Source organism: Myotis myotis, unplaced genomic scaffold (genome assembly GCF_014108235.1).
Source record: "Myotis myotis isolate mMyoMyo1 unplaced genomic scaffold, mMyoMyo1.p scaffold_m19_p_1, whole genome shotgun sequence".
In the NCBI taxonomy this organism is placed as follows: Eukaryota; Metazoa; Chordata; class Mammalia; order Chiroptera; family Vespertilionidae; genus Myotis; species Myotis myotis.
Window position 1 is genome coordinate 57,917,720 of NW_023416313.1, and position 24,945 is coordinate 57,942,664.

A 24,945-nucleotide genomic window follows, 5' to 3' on the forward strand; every position below is an offset into this window, starting at 1 on the left:
CACGCCCGCACCCGCTCCGGGGAGAAGAGGTGGTGGCTCTCCGCGCCCGCGGCGGCTGCCGGCGGCCCGCCCCGACGCCGCGTCCCCGCCGCGCGCTCCAGTAGCAGGACCGGGTCTCCCTCCCGACGAGCCGGTGAGGACGGGGGCGGCCCTGGGCTCCGGGCTGGAGGCGCAGACGTGCGCAGCCAAGGGCGCCGCTCGCCCTCCTTCTCTTCTCTCGGCTTTTGCTGCAGCCCCTGTCACCCACTCCCCTGCTGCCCCGGGGGAAGAAACTTTTTTCTTTGGCTTTCGCGGTGGGGGGTTTCCGGATGCCAGAGTCGGGATCGGGGAGGGATGAGACGAACTTGCACGTCGAATTAGGGAGACCCCCCTCTTCCGCGGCGGAGAGCCGGGTTGTTGGGCATGAAACCCCGTGGGGCGATCGGGAGTGACCTGGTCCCATCGGGCTAGCGCAGCTCTGCTCTGGGCGCGCTAAGGCGAGGGCTCCCGAGTCTGTTTCTAATTTTTGCAAATGACTGTGGACATGATGTGGTGAGAGGCCGCACCGAAGAATGTGTATATGTAAGGGCTGGGGCAGAGGGGGTGGGGGGTGGGGGTGGGGGACGGGGGCTGTGGGGGCCGAGGGAGAGACACTGCCTGGTGCAGGCGCTTTTATTGCTTTTCTTCTTCGTGCGCGAGCCACCCCCCTCCCCCCTCCGCTGATTACATGATTCTGTAGGACGGAAAGCTGGAAAGCTGAAGCTGATTACATGATTCTGTAGGACGGAAAGCTGGAAAGCTGAAGTTTGGTAAAGTCGAGCAAGTTCTTAGGAAGTTTCGTTTCCTACTGTTGTGAATATGTTGGAGGAGGGGAGATGGGGGGAAATATTAGCACCAAAATAGGCTTCCAGCAAGCAGTACAGGTTTCATGGGCCTCGCACAGATGCGATGGACACCCCCACACACGTCCAGCTAATCTCGAAGACAGCCTTGTGTCATTTTCGTTTAATTGCATCTTTGAAACAACAAACGCGGTGACTTCATAGGGAGCAGCCGGGCGCTGAGTTTACCTCTCAGAAAATGGGGCAATCGGGTTTGTTTTCAAGGCGGGGACCTGAACAAAATGTGGGACACCTGAGCTGTTGGTTGACGGGGCGCTGGTAACTAATTAGCAAGATTTTAAATTTTATAGCTACAGAGCTTACTAAGGGATGGGGGGAGAGGAGGATAAAAGTCGCCGTATAATGACACAAGCGTTGGTATTTTCCCAAATTCTTTCTGACTAGGTTCTCAGGGTCCAAGTGAAAACTTGCTTCATGCTCCTTGGTCGCCTGTGGTGGGGCTATGATACAAATTAGTTCTCGTTTTAATGTCATTAGCATTTTAAAATTAAGTGCAGGCATGTATTGACTCAGTAAATTCATACAAGAGCAAATTGAATACTTTGTCATCCAGTCGTAAATTTATTATACTTTTTCATAACATTGTGTTCTAACTTCGTTGTAGAGGCTTGGTGGGAGTATGTGTGGGGGATAGGGCAGGATGGAAGCGGGGAATTAAAAATAGAAAGGTAACTAGGGTTAGTTATTAAGAAAAAGAGACTAATTTATAGTGTCCTTCACTTTTACAATTGGAGAATTATTACTTCCTTTACCATTATGTAGGATTGTCTTGCATTTACATTTGTCCCACCAAAATTTTTACTTTAATGTAAAATAAAGCCTACTTATTTTTTGGAGGGTGACTACCACCCTCCAAAAATACTTATGAATAGCTTTTCATGTCACAAGTAACACACAATATACACAAACCATTGAAACCAGTGTCAATTTAAAGGATAGATGTCTTTTTTGTTTGGGCTTTTTATTTTATTATTATTATTATTGTTATTATTATTTGTTGGTTAATCCTCATCCAAGGATATTTTTCCATTGATTTTTGTTATTTTATTTTATTATTTTTTAAATGATTTTTACAGAGAGGATGGGAGAGGGATAGAGAGTTAGAAACATGGATGAGAAACATCGATCAGCTGCCTTCTGCACGCCCCCTACTGGGAATGGAGCCTGCAACCAAGGTACATGCCCTTGATCGGAATCGAACCCGGGACCCTTCAATCCGTGTGCCCACACTCTATCCACTGAGCCAAACCAGTTAGGGCTCCATCGATTTTTAGAGAGAGTGGAAAGGAGAGTGTGAGACAGAGAGCAACATCCATGTGAGAGAGATACATGGATTGGTTGCCTCCTGCACACGGCTTGGCCAGGGCCAAGGAACCTGCAACGGAAGTAGGAAGTACGTGCCCTTGACCGGAATCGAGCCTGGGACTATTCAGTCCAAGGGCCAACACTCTATCCACTGTGCCAGACCGGCCAGGGCAAGGGTAGATTTCAATACTATCTATGAGAGGAGTCAAAAGTTGTAAATACCTCACATTATCTTTTTCTGTAGATATGCCTCATAAATTAAGGAAGTGAATTTGAGAATTGTTAATCAGTTTTTGGGTAGAAGATAGGTGTCGATATTTAAATGAATGGAATTTATGTGTTCTTTATTATTAAAAAAACAGGTCAACCTTAGCTGGTTTGGCTCAGTGGATAGAGCGACGGCCTGCTGACTGAAGGGTCCCAGGGTTCTATTCCAGTCAAAGGCACATGCCCAGGTTGGGGCCTTGATCCACAGTAAGGGGCGTGCAGGAGGCAGTTGATCAATGATTCTCTCTCATTATTGATGTTTCTATCTCTCCCTCTCCCTTCCTCTCTGAAATCAATAAAAATATATTTTAAAAAAAGAAAACAGGTCAAATCCTTGCTTTATTTCACTTTTAATAGATTGAGGATTAGTGGAAGAGCATTGTGGCTTCTCCTATATCAGTTGTGTATTCATTTTTCCAGCTCATCTTATTGCCCAGCTCCAAACATACTGGAGAAAAGGACTATTGGCCCCCTGGCTGATGGCTCAGTGGTTAGAGTGTCGACCTGCACACTGCTTACAGGTTCAATTCCCAGTCAGGGGCATGTACCTGCGTTGCAGGTCCAATCCCCAGCCCCCATCAGGGCTAGATCAGGAGGCAACGAATTGATATCTCTCATCTCACATCCATGTTTCTCTGTATCTCTCTCTCAAAATCAGTGGAAAAAAGTATCCTTGGCTGAGGATTAACAACAGTAACAACAAAGACTATTGGGGATAAGCTGCCACTGCTTCTTATGCATTTTTGACAGTTTGTAATTTTTATTTTTTTATTATATTTTTATTGATTTTAGAGAGGCAAAGAAAGGGAGAGAGAGATAGAAACATTAATGATGAGAGAGAATCATTGATAAGCTGCCTTCTGCATGCCCCCTACTGAGGATCGAGCTCACAACCTGGGTATGTGCCCTTCACTGGAATCGAACCTGGATCCTTCAGTCCGCAGGCTGATACTCTATCCACTAAGCCAAACTGGCTAGGGCGAGTTTGTAATTTTTAAATAAACTACAAAACATTTTTTGTGGTATAATTATATTGTAATTAATACCATTTGAAATTGAAAAGAAACACTACCATACTCCAAGTCTGTGCTTTTAGGAGTTATTCCTGTCAACATATTCTTATTTTGGCATATACTTTGTGCTATTAATTAGAATAGTGCATTGATGGTATTCTGTCTGGCCTCTGATATAACCAAGTGTGACTCATTTGTGTTAATGTCACTTTATAAGGTAGGAGCCTGAAAAAGGACAAAAGATATTGGGTCTCAGGAAAGGATTCGTGCTGATGGGAAAGGTGATGGTTCCTTGCTCTGGCTTTCCCAATTTTTCTCTGAGAACCTTTCTCTTTTAATTTGAAAATTAAGGGAGCTTTTAATGAGCAAATTAACATAAGACTTTAAATGGCCTAAGTTAAAGTTTCATTGTAAGAAATTAGTGAGTATATCTGCAAGCAAAGAAATGTCTTTGGCTGCATACTACATCTATGCCTACTAAACAGTTTTCTATTTTATTTCCATTAAAGTGCCTGCACGTTAGAATCACCTGAGTAGCTTTGAAATATCTTTATGCCTAAGATTCAACCCAGACCAATTAAATCAGAATCTTGGGGGAGAGGAGTGAGGGGTGCAGGGAGTGACACCCATGTATCCATATTTTTGGAAGTTCCCTAAAGAATTTAAACATGGAGCCAACTTGTGAACCAACATTCTAGTCCTCCCTAGAAGGTCAGTATTAGAAAACTTGATTCCCACAAATGCAGCAACATTTTTATATTGAATTATATTTCTTCTATATAAAGCACAAGTTTTTTTTAGAAATAAACTTAATGTCTCAGAAGCATCTCTCTCTATATATGCCCATCTATAGGACTTTTTACTGTTGGAATCAGAATTTAAGATGCAGGTATTTCCCTCTAGTTTTTTAGAGCTGCACTGTCCAGTGTAGTAGTTTCAGCCACAAGTGGCTACATTTAAATTAAGTAGATAACAATTTATAATAGTTACTATACCTGCTAGCCGTATTTTTTAAATTGTTTTATAATATATTTTTATTGATTTCAGAGAGGAAAGGAGGGGGATAGACAGATAGAAACATCAATGATGAGAAAGAATCATTGGTCGGCTGCCTCCTGCATGCCCCACACTGGGGATGGAGCACTCGACCCGGGCATATGCCCTGACCAGGAATCGAATCGTGACCTTCGGGTTCATAGGTCAACACTCAACCACTGAGCAACACTAGCTGTATTTTAAGTGCGCAATAGCCACCTGTGGCTAGTAGCTACTGTATTGGATATCATTACAGAAAGTTCTGTATTACCTCTAGATTTTAAAATTTGTATTCTAATTTCTCATCATTCACATATAAATTTATAATTTAAAATTATGTATTTTTCATAGTTGTTTTTTAAGGGGAAATACCATTTTCGATGTTCACATTACCTCTTTCTTCAGTGTGTTGTACCTAGTTGTAAGGTTTTCCTTTTTAAAACCTTAACTGAGAGGAGAACCTTTAGTGTCTTTGTGTTTATTATTTATATCAGAATGCTCTGAATCTAACCAACAGTTTAAAATTGCCCTCGTGTATGCTATCAGTTTCTGGTCTGGAAATAGAGAAAGTCATCATTTCAACTCCAGTGTTGGAAATTTGATTCAAGGTGTGTTTTTTTGTTTTTAATCTGGTGAAGGTTCTTTTTACTTTTACAAATGGAGACTCTTAGTTCATCTCATATGATCCATTTTTCAACAGAAAATCATCTTACTAGTTTTAACATGAACGTGCAGATGCACAAGAGACTTTGTTTTTTTTCCCCATATGGGAAAGCATCCCCTTCAACACGAATGAGGTTTCTAAACAATTTGAGATGGTTGGAAACTAGAAGTATGTTTTGAATTTTAATGGTGTTTTAATGGTGTTAATTACTGATACACAATTTAGGAGAAACTGTACAGTGTAGTTTATCTCACCTGCAATGCCTCCTTAACACTTAAAAAAATCAAAGTTTTCTCTAGTGATTTGGTGTGTTCTGAGTAGAAATGGAAACCAGTTGTTTTAAGTTAAAAGTATTCTTTCTTTAGTTTTTCCCTTATTGGTAGATGCTACATTCCTCTTTACATAAACATGCTTTCTTACCTACTCACATAAGACAGATTTGCATCTAGAATGTTGTGGGGTTTTTTTTAAATGATGCCTGATGGAATGGTTTGTATACAATATCACTTTCATGTATTAATGTTTTTCCACTTGGTTCTAATGTCGTCCATCCCTGAAACAAAAATGAAATGTTTTTGTTGAATAACCTAAATTAGGGTTGATTGTATAACCTGAGAATGTGGTGAAAATATTCAAAATTGGTGGTTTTTGAAGAAAGATATAATCTGGAAAATTTTTAAAAATAAGGGAATTCTTTAAAGAAATTTTATTTTTCTTAGGACTGCTTAAATATTAAGCACTTTTTCTAGAAAAATGTAATTTTTAAAATAAACATTTAAACTATTAAGGGATGATTAGTTGTTTTAGGTCTTAGTGTAGTCAAATATCTCTTCTGGAAAATATAATTTAATTCAGTTTTTGAAGCGAAAAGAAATAATTAGTGTTTTGGTACAGGAATTTATCTTAATATAAGGTTCTGAATAATAGATTTATTTCCTCTTTGTCTTTCATTTTCTTGATTGATGCTGAGATGTAGTTACATGATATTATTTGAATATAATGTTGATTAATTTCATTCTTTATACAATCTGCTTTAATTTTATTCTGATGATAGCTTTTATGCTTAGTTTAAGGAATGAGCTTGAAACAATGATTCAAATGTAACACATCTCAATTTTCTATGTGCTATGTGAAAATTTACCAAGGCTAAAATGTATCCTTGTGGCTGCACTTGAAAGCTGGAATAGCTGTTTTGGTAAAAACAAACAAACAAACAAAAACACCCAAAACCTAATTAAAAAAATAATAAATATAATAGAAACTTTAGTCCAGGAATATTCAATTGTTAAATCAAAACTAGATAAAACTGTATAGTAGATATATACCATTTGATTGAGTTCAGTCTGAACTTTGAAATTCTGGCACTGCTTTGAGGTGTATGGAAATGAATAAAAAATAGGATAGTAATACCCAGCAATACTGTTACTTCACTTATCCTCCAATGTTTATAGTTTTATCATTCTTACCATTACAATAAAAAATCTAGCGTATATTGTTCTCTATCATTAAATTTAATGGGGATTTCCTTCAACTCTTAAATAAGAGAAAATATTTAATGATCATAATATATCACACCCACTGTGTAACTGAAGACCAAACTGAGCTGTTTTAATTTTTTTTTTATCTGAATCTCTTCCAGTGTGTTTGTTAGTACATGAAGATTTCTTAACTACAAAGGGATTTTAAGATGGTATTGACATACTAAGATTTAATTGAAAAATGGATAATATTGTTCCTCCACCTCACGGGATACTAATGAATCATTTTTGGTAAGCCAAAAATGGCCTAAGTTAGAAGAAACATGTTGACTTTTTTAGTGCAGTAGTGATGAATCTGGTCTGATCTCTGCACATTCTGATGCCCAGCTCTCTTTTTAATTGTTCTGTATTCTGTAAATATACAATGAATTCCCATTTTTTTACGGGCACTTTACTAGGCACTGGTGATTCACAGAGAAGACATATTTTCAAGACAGCAGATAAATGGGATAGTCTGTGGCTATATAGCTTTAATTAGCTGAGTTCATGCCAAGTAAATCAATGTATTGATAGGATATAGTGACACAACAACTGTGAAGAGAAAATTAAGTAACATGTAAACTTGTAAAACTTTATAAGCATGTGGATAACTATCTGAATATATATGCATTGTTTTTTAAAATATGTTTTTATTGATTTCAGAGAGAAGGGAGAGGGAGAGAAAGATAGAAACATCAATGATGAGAGAATCATTGATTGGCTGCCTCCTGCACACTCCCTACTGGGGATCAAGCCTGCAACCCTGGTACATGCCCTGACCTGGAATGGAACGGTGACTTCCTGGTTTATGGGTTGACGTTCAGCCTCTGAGCCACACCAGCCGGGCTGTACGAATTGTTTTTAGACGCAGCTGTGCATGGTGTTGAACACTCCTGTTTTATTTAGAGAGACAGTATAGCATGGCATTTAGAGGCAAGACTTGGGATCCAAGCTGCCTGGGTTTTGATTCCCACTCAGATTTAACAACTCTCTGACCTTGTGCAAGTTTCTTAACCTCACTGTACTTTATGTAGTTTCTTTGTCTGCAAAATAAGGATAATAACCAGTCTTCTTTTAAAAAAAATATATATTTTTTGTTGATTTTTAGAGAGAGAGGAAGAGAGGGGGGGGGGGGGAGAGAGAGAAACATGGATTTGTCGTTTCACCCACTTATGCATTCATTGGTTGATTCTTGTATGTGCCCCAACCTAGACCAAACCTTGGTGCATCGGAACAACACTCTAACCAACTAAGCTTCGAAACCAGGGCTAACCAGTCTTCTTTCATGAGATTGTTGTAAGGACCAAATGAGTTAATACATGTAAAACATTTACAGTAGTGCCTAGTGTATACCAGGTATCTTATAAATATTAGCTATTATTATTTTTTGGTATATATTTGATTTGTCAATTATTTTTTTTTTTTAACACACTGGGTAAAGGTAATATATGAACTTAAATGTGATTGTTCCAAGTTATGGACCTGCTTTGTTCCTTGGGCTGCATGTTTCTTCTACTTGTTACGTGGGCTTGTTGATATATGTAGTGTGTGCCTGATTTTCACACATTTAATCGAAAATAATGTCCTCTTCAAACTATTTATTTTAAGAATTGTACATCTCCTCTTTTGGAGTTACTTTTAGAGCATATGATATGTTGTTTTGAATATCTTTTCTAGTGGCACATCTGTTCTTTGAGAGTACGTTTAATTCAATTAAATAATGTATTTATTCATATTTTAGAAAGGTGAGTAGTTAAGGAGTATAATTTGAATTAAAATGTAAAATCATTGCCTGGCCAGGGTGGTTCAGTGGTTGAGTGTTAGTTAACCTATGAACCAGGAGGTCACGGTTTGATTCTTCCGGTCAGGGCACATGCTGGGTTGTGGGCTTGATCCCCAGTAGGTGGTAGGCAGGAGGCAGCCAATCAATGATTCTCTCTCATCAATGATATTTTTATCTCTCTCCTTTCTTCTCTGAGATTAAAGAAAAAATATATATTTAAGAATGAAAAATGATTATAAAGTAAAAGGAGTGATTTTTAAAAAAACATGTTTATTGATTTCAGAGAGGGAGAGGGAAAGAGAGATAGAAACATCAGTGATGAGAGAGAATCACCGAGGACATGGGTATGTATCCTCCCAAACGTCTATTTTGAAAGGTTACACCCCTGAACTTAAAAATTCTAGTATATTTAACTGTACATGTTTACAGTGTCACAAACACAGAGCTGTTATTTAATGTTTGTGAATCTTAGGTTTCTGTGCCTCTGGGAGTAAGTGTTGTGTACCATAACCTAAAATTCTGTGTAAAGTATTTGTGGCACACTTCCCAACAGATACTGTGTACACTTGAGAATCTTTGATACCTTGTGAATCTCCAAGGTGATATCAAATATATCACTTTTCCGTTATTTGACAATTTAACTACAGAATTCATAGTACATCTTAACATATTTCATAATAGGAGCACTGATTTGGGAAATGCTGCCTGAGATATTCGTTGTGTGTGCCCTATCCAAGACCACTGCAATGACTTGTTCTGTTTCTTCCAGTTAGAAATTACATTGGGTTGCTAATACAAGAGACCTAGCATAACAATGGACTAAAAGAAGGTAGAGATTTATTTTTCCTTCTAACATATGAAGTCCAGAGCTGACCAAGATATCTTTTATTGTTGTTCTTGGCCTCCTTAGTGCATGTCTTTCGTCTTCAGGATGGCCTCATGGTCACCAAATGGCTCCGAGCATCCTATTCATAATGTCCTTCCAGGCAGACGACTATGGAAGAAATTGGGAAAATGGCAAAAAGGGTGTGCCTTCCGGCTGAGTCAGATCCTTCTAAAGGATGTTCTCGAGAGCCTTATCCAGTAACTTCTGTTTGTATTGGCCACCCCTACATTTAAGGGAAGCACTTCAGAAAGTGCTGATGGAGGAGGCAACATTATCTGCTTTTAAGTATCGTTTGGATAGTGGTAAAGAATTGAAAGTTTTAGGAGCAAGGTAAAGGTCAGAAATCATTGCTGTTGGTAAAGTAGAGGGAGAGTGATGAAGGCTTCCTGGCCTCATCAATTTGAAGTTGAGTAATTTGAAGCTGGGAATTGTAATTTTTTGCTGGGCACTTGGCTGTCTCAAAACTAATTAAAGAGAGGAGATAGTAGGGATCCAATTATTTTCTCTCCAGACTTCTTAATATCTGATCTCCATTTGTTTCCAGGTTAGTGGAATTTGGTTATAATATGCACAGATGAGCGGTTTGGTGTTATTGGCTTCCCCCTTGATATCTAGCGCATAAATGATGCCGATTGAAGTGGCTTTACCTAGAGCAGGGGTGGGGAATCTTTTTCTGTCAAGGGCCATTTGGATATTTATAACATCAGTTTAAACATTAGCCTGCTATATTTGGTCAAACATTTAATTAACTCACCCCTAATGCCTTGGCGCAGGACCAGACCAAATGATGGCCCGCGGGCCGGATGTTCCCCACCCCTGACCTAGAGGATGTTTAAGAGACTGGATTCACTTTCTGTGGAGACTGATTCATGACCATTAAGATTACTAGTATTTGGTACCTTTATACTTTTGCATGGTTTGATACTTAATTCCTTGAAATAATATGGCCCATTTATACAATTTAAAAAATCAGTATTCAACCTACCATTGAAACATTAAATTGAGCTATTGTTAACCTTTAACAAGAGAAAATTAATGTATTTATTTTCATTCTTAAATGTTAGCATTTGTGAAAACTAAATCTAGGTAGTATCATGATTTGTTTATTTAAATTCAAACATAAATTAGAAATCTTAGTGTAGTAGAAAGAATACAGATTTTGAATTTAGGTAGTTTTTGGTTTGTCCTTTAGCTCTTTTAGCAATTGGAGTCATTTAATCTCTCTGTGTCTTACCGTTTTTAAAAAAATTTTTAATAACTTTTTTATTTTTGTTAATCCTCACCTGAGGATACTTTTCCATTGATTTTTGGAAAGAGTGGAAGAGAGAGGGAGAGGCACAGAGAGAGAAACATCGATGTGAGAGAGACACATCGATTGGTTGCCTCCCACAAAAGCCCCAACCAGGGCCGGGGATCAGGCCTGCAACCGAGGTATGTGCCCTTGACTGGAATTGAACCTGAGATCCTTCAGTCCTCGGGCCAACGCTCTATCCACTGAGCCAAACTGGCTAGGGCTCTGCGTGTAATCTTTAAAATGGAAATGATAATACCTACCATACAGTTTTCTGAGCTTTATTCCTGAATTACTACACATATGCACAGTCCACTGATTTAATTCCTAAGAATTTTTTACCTTTCACTCCTTTCTTCAGCTGTGTATATTAGGGGAAACAGTAACCTAAGAAATTTGATTAGTAATACTGAGACAACAGTATGGCTTATCTCTTTATCACCTAATGTATACTAACTTCTCTAGTATGCATTGTTTTGATTAGGTCATTGACTGCTTTAATTAGATTGTTATATATGTAATATCTTTTTAGACATGGTAGCTACATATAAACCACTTTAAGACTAAAATGATTGAAATTTTAAAGGAAAGAAAATGGGTAAATCTGCCATGTCCTCTTGAATATGGGAAAAAATATGGAAATTGGTAGAAAAATTATCCATAGGATTGTTTGACTATAGTTGAAATAGTAACAATTAGAAATGTTTTACAAGTAATATAAGCTTATTTTTGTTTTGAATGTCTTGTTTTTTTGTCTAAACTAATTATATAGCTTACAGTCTTTGACATACTACTCTGTGTTCAGAATTGTTCAGAGAAACACTAAAAGATAAAAGAAAAATGCTTTTTACAAAAAAATTTTAAAATCTAATTCAAAAAAAGATAAGAAATATAGGAAACCATTATATAGTACAGTGAGTAAGTGCAATAAAACTTTTAAGGGAGAGTAAAAGAAATGGGAAAGTGTATGTTTAAAAAGTGTGTTAGAATCAGTCAAGGAGTATGTGACCAATACTGCCAGGTGCCACAGGGAGCAAAGAAAGCCAACTAAAAAGTACAAGGTTCTGGCTGGGTAGCTCAGTTGCTTAGAGCATCGTCCTGATACACCAAGGTTGCAGGTTTGATCCTCCATCAGGGCACCTACAAGAATCAGTCAAGGAATGCATAAATCTTTCTCCCTTCCTCTCTCTCTAAAATCAATTTAAAAAATTTAAAAAGAAAGTAAAGTAGAAGTGACAGAACAGTGTGAACAGTTGAATGTTATTTACCATCAAAAGAACCATTTTACTACACTGACAAGGAGGAGAAAAGGAAGGACATTAAAATGGAGGATGGAATTTGGTTGCAAAATAGATGACATTTCATGGGCCAGAGAAATTTTGTGTTTAAGATTAAAGATGGTGAAAGAACAGATTCTGTGAGATTAAGAGATTTAAAATGCCAGAAGGGAGAAAAAGAGTCATCTGCTTTTAAGAGGCTCTGTCTGGATGTGAAGGAATGAGCCCTAGGTACATTTGCTAGCTTTAGTCATGAGGAAAGCAACATTTTTCTGTAAAATTAAAGGGTAGTCTACAAAGATCAATGTGGGCCTACTGATGAATAGAAATGAAAATAAAGTTTTGTAAGAGAATTTACATTTAATGCTGTGATCTTAGAAAGCGATTATCTGCTTTTAAATATGATTTGGGTAGTGGTGAAGAATTGGATGTTTTAGGAGTGAGGTAAAGGTCAGAAATCATCACTGTTGGGAAAGCAAAGGGAGATTGAAAAAGGATTTACAGGCCTTACCAGTTTAAAGATGAATAATTAGCAATGGCCTAAATCAAGGGTGGGGAATCTTATTTTCTGTCAAGGGCCATTGGGATATTTATATCATTCGCAGGCCATACAAAATTATCAACTTAAAAATTAGCCTGCTGCCCTAGCTGGTTTGGCTCAGTGGATAGAGCGTCAGCCTGCGGACTGAAGGGTCCCAGGTTTGATTCTGGTCAAAGGTACATACCTGGGTTGTGGGCTCAATACCCAGTAGGGGCCGTGCAGGAGGCAGCCAATCAATGATTCTTTCTCATTATTGATGTTCCTATCTCTCCCTCTCCCTTCCTCTCTGAAATCAATAAGAAAATTTTTTAAAAAACTGGCCTGCTATATTTGGTCAAACATTTAATTAACTCACCCCTAATGCCTTGGCAGGGCCAGACCCCTGTCCTAAATCCACATCTGCAGCAAATGAAAAGTGTAGAGATTATTGCAATTTGTGATGGTCATGTGAAATATGGGGCCTTTAGTAAGGAGGAAATCTCACTGAGGCAGGGATTATTGGAAGAAGTGGAAAGTGATTTTATTCAGCACTTTCTGAATTTGCTCAGTAAGCTAACTATTGATTGAGTCAAAGATATTTGTCATTTGCTGCTCTCTGCCACTTTGTTAGAACAAGGTGACAAAGGATCTTGACTCTTAAGTATTGTGTGTGATGTTACTGTCAGCCTTTAAATTTATTTAGTACTAGAGGCCCAATGTCTCGGCCCTCACAGCCCCGGCTTCTTCCGGACAGTCATTCTGCTGTTCTGTCTAATTAGCATATTAGCTCTTTATTATATAGGATTTTGATAGTTATCACTAGGATTTAGAATTTAAAATTAATTGGGAATGTTTTCTGCAAATTATTTTGGCTACAAAAGGATTTTCTGTCCTCTTCTTAGATGTTAGCATTATACTTGGGAAATAAAAAGTTTTGAAATGAACCCCGTACTTCAACTTTTTGTTTAAAATTAAATCTTTATTGTTCAGATTATTACAGTTGTTCCTCTTTTTTCCCCCCCATAGAACCCCTCCACCTGGTTCCCACCCCACCCTCTGCCCTTACCCCCCCCCCCACTGTCCTCATCCATAGGTGTACGATTTTTGTCCAGTCTGTTCCCCCACCCCCCACACCCCTTCCCCCCCCCCCAAGAATAGTCAGTCCATTCCCTTTCTATGCCCCTGATTCTATTATATTCACCAGTTTATTCTGTTCATCAGATTATTTATTCACTTGATTTTTAGATTCACTTGTTGATAGATGTAATTGTTGTTCATAATTTATATCTTTACCTTTTTCTTCTTCTTCCTCTTCTTAAAGGATACCTTTCAGCATTTCATACAATACTGGTTTAGTGGTGATGAACTCCTTTAGCTTTTTCTTATCTGTGAAGCTCTTTATCTGACCTTCAATTCTGAATGATAGCTTTGCTGGATAAAGTAATCTTGGTTGTAGGTTCTTGGTATTCATCACTTTGAATATTTCTTGCCACTCCCTTATGGCCTGCAAAGTTTCTGTTGAGAAATCAGCTGACAGTCATATGGGTACTCCCTTGTAGGTAACTGACTGTCTTTCTCTTGCTGCTTTTAAGATTCCCTTTTTGTCTTTTGCTCTTGGCATTTTAATTATGATGTGTCTTGGTGTGGTCCTCTTTGGATTCCTTTTGTTTGGGGTTCTCTGCGCTTCCTGGACTTGTAAGTCTATTTCTTTCACCAGGTAGGGGAAGTTTTCTGTCATTATTTCTTCAAATAGGTTTTTAATATCTTGCTCTCTTCTTCCGGCACCCCCATAATTCGGATGTTGGTACGCTTGAAGTTGTCCCAGAGGCTCCTTACACTATCTTCATATTTTTGGATTCTTTTTTCTTTTTGTTTTTCTGGTTGGGTGTTTTTTGATTCTTTGTATTTCAAATCTTTGACTTGATTCTTGTGATCTTCTAGTCTGGTGTTGGAACTCTGTATAATATTCTTTATTTCAGTCAGTGTATGCTTAATTTCTGGTTGGTCCTTTTTCATATCCTCAAGAGTCTCACTAGATTTCTTGAGGGTCTCACTAAGTTTATCAGCGGTTTATAGAAAATTCTTGAAAAACCTTAAAAGTGTGGTTTTGAACTCTATATCCAGTAGTTTGCTTTCCTCCATTTCTGTCATTTGTGACCTGTTTCTTTGTCTCTGCATTTTTTTATGCTTTCCTGTGTTGATAGAGTGGCTTTTTGTGCTAGGTGTCCTATAGGGCCCAGTGGCTCAGCCTCCCCAATTACCTGAGGTGGACACTCTTGGTGCACCCTTTTTGGGGCTTTGTGCACAATCTTGTAGTTAAGCCTTGATTGTTGTAGGTATCACTGGAAGGAATTGACCTCCAGGCCAATTGGCTGTGAGAATCAGCTGTGTCTACAGTGGGAGAGCTTCTGTGCTGGAGACACCCTTCTGGGGCAAGACTTGCTTCAGTGGGGCTTTGGTGCTCACTGAGTCTGCCTCCTGAGTGTGTCCCTTATGGATCTGAGGAGTTGTAATCTGGATGGTCTTACCCTGACCACTGGGTACACTGGCTCTTGAATCTCTAAGGAGGTGCTAATTTAGCCTCTGCCTGAGGCCACCCAGCAGGAGCTATGGAGAGATCTGCAGATTCCTCTTCTTTGTTTGGGGTTTGGAGGTGCCCAGATGAGGTCTAGCTGTGAAGCAATGCAAGCTGCTGTGGGGCCTTGGGCCTTCTTTTGGAAGTTCTGGGTCTCTCTGACCCAGCTGCAGTTTGTTAGATAATTTTCAGATTGCAAAGGGCCAGGCCTTTCATATGCAAAAACCTTTGCACACAGCTTGGGTGGGGCGGTGTCTCAGGGGATCAACAGGTCTGAGCAAGCCGCTATGGTTGCTCCTCAGTCCTACCCTAAGAGGCCCTGAATCTCAGTGTCCCAGTAATCGCTTCAAGTACCTCTGAGAGAAAGCCACCCTCGAGTTCTGACCAATGCCAGACAGTCCAGTTTCTCCCCATATGAGTCTGGGTCCCCAGAGACTCACCCAGAACTGGAGTTCAGAGCCATCGGGAGCTTGTGACTCCCTCCCAATTGAAAAAGACAGCCGCGTCCTCAGTTGCCAGCCCTTGCCGCGTGTGCCTCTGTACCTCTGCGCTTTACTTCCGCACCTCCTCTGAGTCTCAGTGTGCTTTTCTCTTTCCTTCTAGTTGTAGAATTTCCACTCAGCCAGCCTTCCTGTGGTTCTGGATGATGTCCATTTTGTCTTTTAGTTGTATTTTTGAAGAGGTTGTGTGAGGCAGCAATTTCCAGTGTTTACCTATGCCGCCATCTTGGTTTCTCCTCCCCATACTTCAATTTTTACTTCAAATAAGTGTTTTACCTGCTATACCTAGTGTGATGTAAGAAATACAGTACAGAATGATATATTATTTTACCAACTCAGGACTTGATTTATTCTTTAATTCCCGAAACAGCATATTACAAAACTTCTTGGCTATCTACAAATAATGGTGGATTGTCTAAAGTCACTTACTTGATTTTTAAGTAACAGCAAAATTCATTGTAGGCTTGCTTCTAAGTGTAGGCCTCTAAAAATAGTGTTTTTGCTAAACAAGTCATGGATTAAGGATTTGAGTAATCAAATGTACATAATAGTGAATTTTCATTTTCTACTAGTTTTTATATTACCACGGCTAAGCAAAAAAAAAAAAAATCTATGAGAAATAATGTTGCTCAGATGGTGTGGCTCAGTGGTTGAGGGTCGACCCATGAACTGAGAGGTCAGCAATTCGATTTCTGCTCAGGGCACATGCCCAGTTGCAGACTCGATCACCAATGGAGGATATGCAGGAGGCAGACGATTGCTGTTTCTCTCTCATCAATGTTTTTATCTCTCTCCCTCTCCCTCTATCTCTAAAATTAATAAAAATATGTTAAAAAAAGAAATCATGTTACTTTAGCTTATAAATTGCTCCTAGTTCACTTAGACAACATGCTTTTAAACATACTTGGCTTTTTAATCCTGTGAAAAAGACTCAATTTCTTGTTTTGTCTCAACAAAAACCGTTTCTGTGGTATATGCTACAAGCAGCAAAATTTATGTTTATGATTCCTTTAAAACTATTACTTAATTTTTAAAAATTATTTAAATCCTCTTTTAGAACCCTATTGAGGTACATTATATTTTTATATTTCTATTTTGACAATTAGATTTTTAGACTGAATTGTATTTTAAAATCTAATGATGATGTAGCAATTTATAAATATGCATTTGTGCCATCATAATCTGTAGATTAAACCAATGATTTATACATGAACACACATATAGTATATGTTTATTATGTTTTTCAAACCACTTAAATGAACATTGAAAACGTTCAAGACAAGACACTATTTGTGAATGTAATATGTGCTAGGAACTATTTTAAGAATTTGAATAAAAAAATATATTGATTTCAGAGAGGAAGGGAGAGGGAGAAAGAGATGGAAACATCAAGGACAAGAGAGAATCATTGACAGGCTGCCTGCTGCACGCCCCGTACTAGGGATCAAGCCTGCAACCCAGAGACTCACCCAGAACTGGAGTTCAGAGCAGTCACCTGTGACCTCCTGATTCATAGGTTGACTCTTAACCACTTAGCCACGCCAGCCAGGCAATAAAATCTATTTAAAAAAAAATAAATAAAATGAGCAGAATCAAGGAGGAGCAAAATAATACCTCAATTTACCTAGCAAATATGAAAGAGAACTCCACAGTCTATGTTGGAATTGTCATGAGCTCTTAAATGATGTTCTTGCAAAGGTCGTGTATTTTCAGCCATTAACTCCCTCCCTGCCAAGGTCTCCCTCTACTAACCTATGGTCTTTTAGCATCAAGTTTGTAAGAGTATGAAAGTACAAACAACATAAAGAGCTCACAGAAGAGGAATGATTTAAAGTATTCTAAATCCTTACAATGGAATGTTGTGATCATCAAAAATTAGGTTGATGAGAGGTTTTTTATAACATGAAACTATATTAAATAGAAAAAAGATAAAACTTAGTAAGTAAAGTATGATTATAACCATAGTTTTTGTTTTGCTTTCTTTTTATTAAAAACTTTCATTTTAAAAAAAGGTCAGAAAGAAACAAAAATGCCCAAAATGGTGATACACTGTCAAACCTTGGTTCTTTAACAATTAGGTTCTCTACCAAGTTGTTCAAAGGAGAGGGGGGGAACAAAACTCCTTTTTCAACCTGATAACCCTTTCATGCTGATACCTCAGCATGACAAAAAGCATCTCTCAGACTTTTGTTGCTGGAGAAATCAATGATTAACACAATTTTAAAACATAAATAGGCCATCAAGGGTGCTAATATTGCTAAGGGTGTGAAAGTGCTCACAAAACCACAATGACAGGCAATTTGAAGAGGCAGAAAAAATTGTTTATTTGGATACACGCAAAGCAGTTAGCCTGTGGCAGCATTTTGGAGGCAATGATATGTGAGAAAGTGAAGATGCCGCATCCTGACCTCCTGAAAGACTCCCCTGGAACGAGTGCTGAAAGTGATTCCTTTAAGGCTAGCAGGAGTGGTTCGATAAATTAGGAAAAGAAGTGTTTGTTCACAGATTAAACAGTACATTAGACATGTATTGTATACATGAAAGATGGATCTGGAAAGGATTAATTAAATTTACATTATTTATAATGGGAAAAAATGATTTGGTTTTCAAACAAATGGCTTTTCGAACAGCCTTCTGGAATGAATTAAGTTTGAGAACAGAGGTTCCACTGTGTAAGGGAAAACCAACTTGTTTTAGGAGTTAGAAGGCTTAGCTTGTGAAGAACTCATGACATATAGAATCTGTTATGTTGAGTTGAGAAACAGATTATGATATTTTGCCTGAAGATTTAAAAAAATACGGAAGATAATGCATCAAATTATCTTAGCCAACACTTTAGACAACCTAGAACTTGTACTTGAGTCTAGGTTGCTGTTTTACAAGTATGTTTCAGTAACAATAATGATAATACACACTCAAAATATACTGTGTAAGCCCAGCCGGCATGGCTCAGTGGTTGAGTGTTGACCTATGAACCAGGTGGTCACGGTTCAATTTCCTGTCAGGGCACATGCCTGGGTTGTGGGCTCGACCTCTAGTGAGGGGCCTGCAGGAGGCAGTGAATCAATGATTCTCTCTCATCATTGATGTTTCTATCTTTCCCTTCCTCTCTGAAATCAATAAAGTATATATAAATATATAAATATATAAATATATAAATATATTCAATTTCCCAAAATAACCGTAGAGTAGACTATTATCTCCATTTTTATAGATAAGGAAACTCAGGTAGGGTTGGACTAATTTGCCCAAATAATATACATAGTTAAGTGGGAGAGCCAACATTTTTAATCTAGTTATGCTATCTGGTCCCAAAGCCAGTGTATTTGATCACTACATACTATATATTTTAATTGTGAAAATCATCTATAACTTAGTTCAGGGTTAGAAGTAATGATCTTATGAATTTGTGGTAATTCAGAATAGTTATGATCAAACTCTCCATTGCATTCTTAGTGCATTAAAAAAAAAAGTCCTTTGGTTTGTTTGACAGCTGTTATTTACAGAACCCCAAACTGTTGGTAACTGCTAACAAAGTTCCTTTTCTTCTCCTTTGAATCAATTCTTTCAGTAGACTTAGATGCTTTGTATGTGTCTGATAGAAGAACTACAAAAGTCCTAAATTTTAATTTATTATATGGTTTTAAAATTCATTTGCACTATAATTGGTTGACATTTGCTTTTATTTGGAGAAGTGGAATTTGTATCCTACAGCTCTTTGAGGCATAAAATTAAATTCACTATTAACCCTTCTCCTTAACTGTTTTCAGTTCCTTTTTTTTTCTTTCACTTAAGAGTTATAGTCTCATGCAAATAGTTTGGATGATCATGCAGTTCTCTTATTAAGTAAACAGTTTTATTGCTCTCAGAAGGGGATGAGTTGTGCAGACTTTAATTATTGTAGTAGGTAAAGTTTGTTTTCTTATTTTTAAGTATCTTATTTATATATTCTTTTGGAATAGGTAAAATGTGTATTGTACAACATTAGAAAGATTGGCAAGTAAGTCGTCATCTTTCTATTCCTACTTCCAGGCTCCCTCCCTGGGGTGCTCTCTTCAGTAATAATACCAAAGCGGGGAGGAAACATTAATGAATAATATGCCAAACTGAGTGAAACTTTACATGTCCCCGATTATTATGCAGTAAAGTTCTTTGCTTTTCAAAAAAACTTGCACAAAGTCTTTTTTTAAAAAATATCTTTTTATTGATTTCAGAGAGGAAGGGAGAGGAAGAGAGAGATAGAAACATCAATGATGAGAGAGAATCATTGATTGGTTGCCTCCTGCACACCCCTCACTGGGGATCGAGCCCACAAGCTGGGCATGTGCCCTGACTGGGAATTGAATCTGGGACCTCCTGGTTCATAGGTCGACACTCAACCACTGAGCCACACCAGCCGGGCTAATCAAAATCATTTTTATATAATAAACTACATCTTCATGTTTCTGATTTTATCCCTCCCCCCCATCAAATTACCTCATTAGACATTTCTCACACTTTTGACTTGTTAATCTTCATTCTTTTATGAGAAGTTAAAAATCTATTAGTAATAAAAGCAAACATGGATGTCTTATACTGTTTTGTTTGCTAGTTGAAATTTTATTTTAACTGAAGTTGATAAATATTGGGTTTAGGTGAAGTTGGATCACTTTACAATTGTAACGGGTACTTAGCTCTATTTCAATTTTTCTATTTTATAGAGCACTGGGATGCAAAGAAACCTCAACATATAGAAAGTTTTGGTGTATAGCATTTGTTCTTCTAATTTTCTTGGCTTAATTATGAACAGAGAAGAATAAATACAGAGTTACTCTTATTGTGTACCTAAAGTTCAGATTTTTTTCCCTTGCATTGGGAGGAAAAGTGTGCCAGAGAATAATTTTCTAATGACATTGTTGTAGCTCTTTCTAATTATGCTTCCTTTTATGTGTATCTTTTTAAATGTATGTGAAAGGTAGGGTACATTGTAGTTTTCTAAGGGAGTTATACCTAATTTACATATTATTTTGTTTAAAAGAAGCATTTTGAGACACTTCCAGACCGATAGGAATCTGTAGTTAAAAAATGTGCCCCAGATACAGCTTTCCTACAAATAATAGAAAATAAGTACCCTGTTCAATGTATCTTTCTAGAAATCTTATCTTCCCTTTAAAAGTTAATATATATTTTGGTCACGGTTTTATACATTTGTTCTATAAGTTGGGATATTTTATATATACCCTTGATCAGGTGTCACTAGCCTAAAAATACCTATAGGGGAAGAAGGGCCAGGGATAGTTGAGGAGGGAAGAAAACAATAATGAATGATAGACTATATAGTTAACCAAAGGGCTCAGACTCTGCTATCCACTTTGAGCAGTTGTATCTCCTTTTTCTTCAAAAATTTTAAATGAAATCTCTCCCATTTGTGAAATCAAATCTATAAATATTAGCCACTAATTCACACTTTTGTAAAATAATGGTGTGAGCCATCACTTTATAGGCCAAATACAACATGACTGCAGGCCAAAATAAAGCCCATGGGCCACTGGTATGCAACCTATGCCCTAGATTATCTTCACTACCTTACGCTTGTATGAACTTGCCATATTCTGTTTTGACATTTATTAAGGGATAGTAATGATGATAATGCTGCTAGCTGTCTGCTTTGATTAATACTTAGCATATTAGTTAAGTAAACATTGAATTTTTGCGTAGGAATGAAGAACAAACTATATAGAGACAGTGGCATATGTCTTGGCTCCCATGAGTTTCATTCTCAGCCCCTTTCTTTCTCGAGATCTGCCATCCTTCTTTTCCTGTCTCCGTATTTCAGTATCTCCCTGCTCCTCCCACGAATGTTCTTTTCATTTGTAAGAATTATAAAAGAGAAATCTTTCTTACAGAAATTCTATAGAATGAAAATCACTTTGTGACTTACTACGCTGCACAATCTTTAAGACATTTTCCCCCAAAACATTAAAATTCCTTAGTCTTAATACTATTTTTTTTCAAATGTGCTTTTTAAACAGAAAAACGACTGCCTTTAAGACTACTAGTGAAAAGACCCACACAGAAACAATCTAAAGGGGCAGCCTCACGGCCATGGAAGATTTGACCCCAATCCATCAGGGATGATTGAATGAGATGCCATTTACAGTGATTCGGTACAGAAAAAAATAAATCAAGTAAGCTAGCAAAACTGCTTCTAGCCAAGTTGAAGTAATAGACACAATATTTACTTTCCTGCCCACAACAACTAAAAAATGGATAAAACATGTGAAACAACACTTTTCAAGATCTTGAAGATCAGGCAATGAAAGACAATGATATCCCTGAGAGATGGAAACAAAGTGAGCCTTATGATTACCCAGCTTACTAAATTGAAGAGACTTTCTAGACTGTGGTACATGCAAGGTGTGGGAAACAAGGTGAAGAACTGTAGACTTTCTGAATTTAGGATATGTTACTTAACATCTAAGGAGACACAGGCAGCTAGAGTTAACAGGACAGAGTACTGCAAAGGTAAGAACTACGCAGAAAGAGAACCCTGGAGATCTGTAGAGGCCCCCTTTGAGTATTCAGGTGAGTACTCAGTAGCACTTACACGTGAGGAAACTTCTTGAGCTGGATTAGAGGGAACAGTACTTTTGTATGCAGGGTCAGGAATAGTACCTGTTTCCACAAACCACACTGGAAAACCTCAAGATTCATGAAGTACTAAGTAGAGTACACAGAAGAATTTTCCCCTCAGTAGTGAGAAATAGCCCTAGACTGAGCATTGTTCTGGACCAGTTTAACAAATTATAAAAGCTAGTTCCCAAAGGGTCAGACTTCCAAGTTTTCAAATAATTTTTCATCCACAAGCAAAACTTAAGAATACTTATAAACATATAAACATAAGCATCCAGCCCTGGCTGGTGTGGCTTGGTTAGTTGAAGCATTGTGCTGTACACCAAAGGATCTCAGGTTTGATACCCAGTCAGGGCACATAAGGGAGGCAACAGATCGATGTTTCTCACATTGATGTTTCTCTTCCTTCTTCTCTCTCTAAAATCAATAATAATAATAAAAATCATATCCTCAGGTGAGGATTAAACATAAGCATCCAACAAGGTAAAATTCACAATATATGGCATCCAATAAAAAATTTCCAGGTATGCAAAGAAGCAGGGAAATATATAATGATAAATCAGTCAAACTGACTCAGAACTAACAGGGATTAGATTGAACAGATAAGTATCATTTCATTTAATCTAACAACCCTATGATTAAGTACTATTCTTTTTCTATTACAAAGGAGGAAAGTAAGCTATTGGAAGGTGAAATAACTAGTTCAAGATTACACAACTATTAAATGCATGGGCTGGGCTTAAACTCATTCTGCCTGACTCTCAGACTTAGGTACACTACCATTTTTCTACATTGCCATCAGGGAAATAGGAAATAGTATAGAACAGATGCTAAGTCAAAAAGGGTCAAGTAAGGAGTGAAGGAGGAAGAAATAAAGAAGAGTTGGCAGATGTCATCAACTCCTCACACATGTATCATAGATTGTTTCCAGTTGTGTGGTCAAGGCCACTCCAAGTTAGCACTTTTAAATTATTTATTGTTGAAATAAATTATTTATTGTTGAAAGTTTTACACATGTCTCCTTTCCTTTCCCCCCATTGACCTCTCCCTGCCCGCTCCTGCCCCCCAGCACATGACCCCACCCGTATTGTCTGTGTCCATTGGTCATGCTCAGATGCATGGATACAAGTCCTTCGGTTGATCTCTTACCCCGCTTCCTCCCCTGCCTTCTCTCTGAGGTTTGATGGTCTGTTTGATGCTTCTATGTCTCTGGATCTATTTTTGTTCATCAATTTATATTGTTCACTATATTCCACAAATAGTGAGATCATGTGATATTTCTCTTTCTCCGACTGGCTTATTTCACTCAGCATAATGCTCTCCAGGTCCATCCATGCTGTGGCAAATCTTTTTTATGGCAGTATAGTTTTCAATTGTGTAGATGTACCACAGTTTTTCAATCTATTCCTCTGCTGATGGGCACTTAGGCTGTTTACAAATCTTAGCAATTGTAAATTGGGCTGGTGTTTCTGATTTCATGGGCTATATTCTTAGAAGCAGAATTACTGGGTCAAATGGGAGTTTAATTTTTAATTTTTTGATGAAACTCCATACTGTTTTTCACAGTGGCTACACCAGTCTGCATTCCCACCAGCAGGGCACGAGGGTTCCTTTTTCTCCATATCCTTGCCAGCACTTGTTTGTTGATTTGTTGATGATAACCATTCTGACAGGTGTGAGATGGTACCTTTGTCATTTTTTTTTTTTTTAAAAAAGGTGGTTTAATCTTTTAAAATTTATGATTATAAGCTCAGAGAACTGCCCAAAAGTTTTTTTTTTTAATTGTTTAAAGTATTACAAAGAGTATTACATATGTCTCCTTCCCCCCCCTCCCCCCCCCGCCCTTGACAATCCCCTGGCCTCCCCTACCTCCCAGTGCCTTATGTCCATTGGCTTGCATCTCTCGGATGATTAGTGACTTGGAGCATGTTTTCACATGTCTCTTGCCTTTTATATGTGCTCTTTCAAAAAGTGTCTATTTAGGTCCTTTGCCCATTTTTTGATTGGATTGTTTATCTTCCTTTTGTTAAGCTGTATGAGTTCCCTATAAATGTTGGAGATTAAACCCTTATCGGTGATAACATTGGCGAATATGTCCTCCCATGCAGTGGGCTTTCTTGTTGTTTTGTTGATGGTCTCTTGCTGTGCAGAAGCTTTTTATTTTGATGTAGTCCCATCTGTTTATTTTCTCCTTAGTTTCCATTGTCCTAGGAGTTGCATCAATAAAGATATTGCTATGACATATGTCTGATATTTTGCTGCCTATGGATTCTTCTAATATTTTTAAGGTTTCCTGTCTTACATTTAAGTTTTTTCTCCATTTTGAGTTTATTTTTGTGTATGGTGTAAGTTGCTGGTCTAGTCTAATTTTTTTGCTTGTATCTGTCCAATTTTCCCAACACCATTTATTGAAGAGACTGTCTTGACTCCATTGTATGCTCTTGCCTCCTTTATCAAATATTAATTGAGCATAATGGCTTGGGTCGATTTCTGGATTCTCTGTTCTGTTCCATTGGTCTATATGTCTGATCTTATGCCAGTACCAGGCAGTTTTGAGAACAGTGACTTTGTAATATAGCTTGATATCTGGTACTGTAATTCCCCCAACTTTGTTCTTTCTTAGGATTGCTGTGGCTATTCTGAGTAACTGTTATATTTTTTAATTAAAAATTTACACAGATGTGTGAGCCAATGAGTCCAGGTCTCCTTTTCTAGCTTAACATAGTTCAGAATGTGCCTTCTGCAGTTATGAAATGTAGCAAAACATATTCTCATCTGTCCCAGAGAGGCGATGAATCCTCTCTTCAGAGAACTAGCCC

General features: G+C 37.9%; 1 protein-coding gene across 28 annotated transcripts in view; it reads left to right on the top strand.

Moving 5' to 3' along the window:
• Positions 1–24,945, top strand: part of PTPN13 (protein tyrosine phosphatase non-receptor type 13) — a 212,291-nt gene continuing 187,346 nt past the window's right edge. For 26 of the 28 annotated variants that reach the window (XR_004972633.1, XR_004972635.1, XR_004972634.1 and 23 more), the window contains exons 1-2: positions 1–133; positions 21,526–22,078. Coding sequence is in view for 24 of the 28 variants with exons in the window: in XM_036338751.1 (XP_036194644.1) it covers positions 21,820–22,078 (259 nt within the window). In the remaining 4 variants the exon portion in view is untranslated. The remainder of the gene's footprint in view (positions 134–21,525; positions 22,079–24,945) is intronic. The other 2 variants (XM_036338781.1, XM_036338853.1) reach the window with 2 other exon arrangements.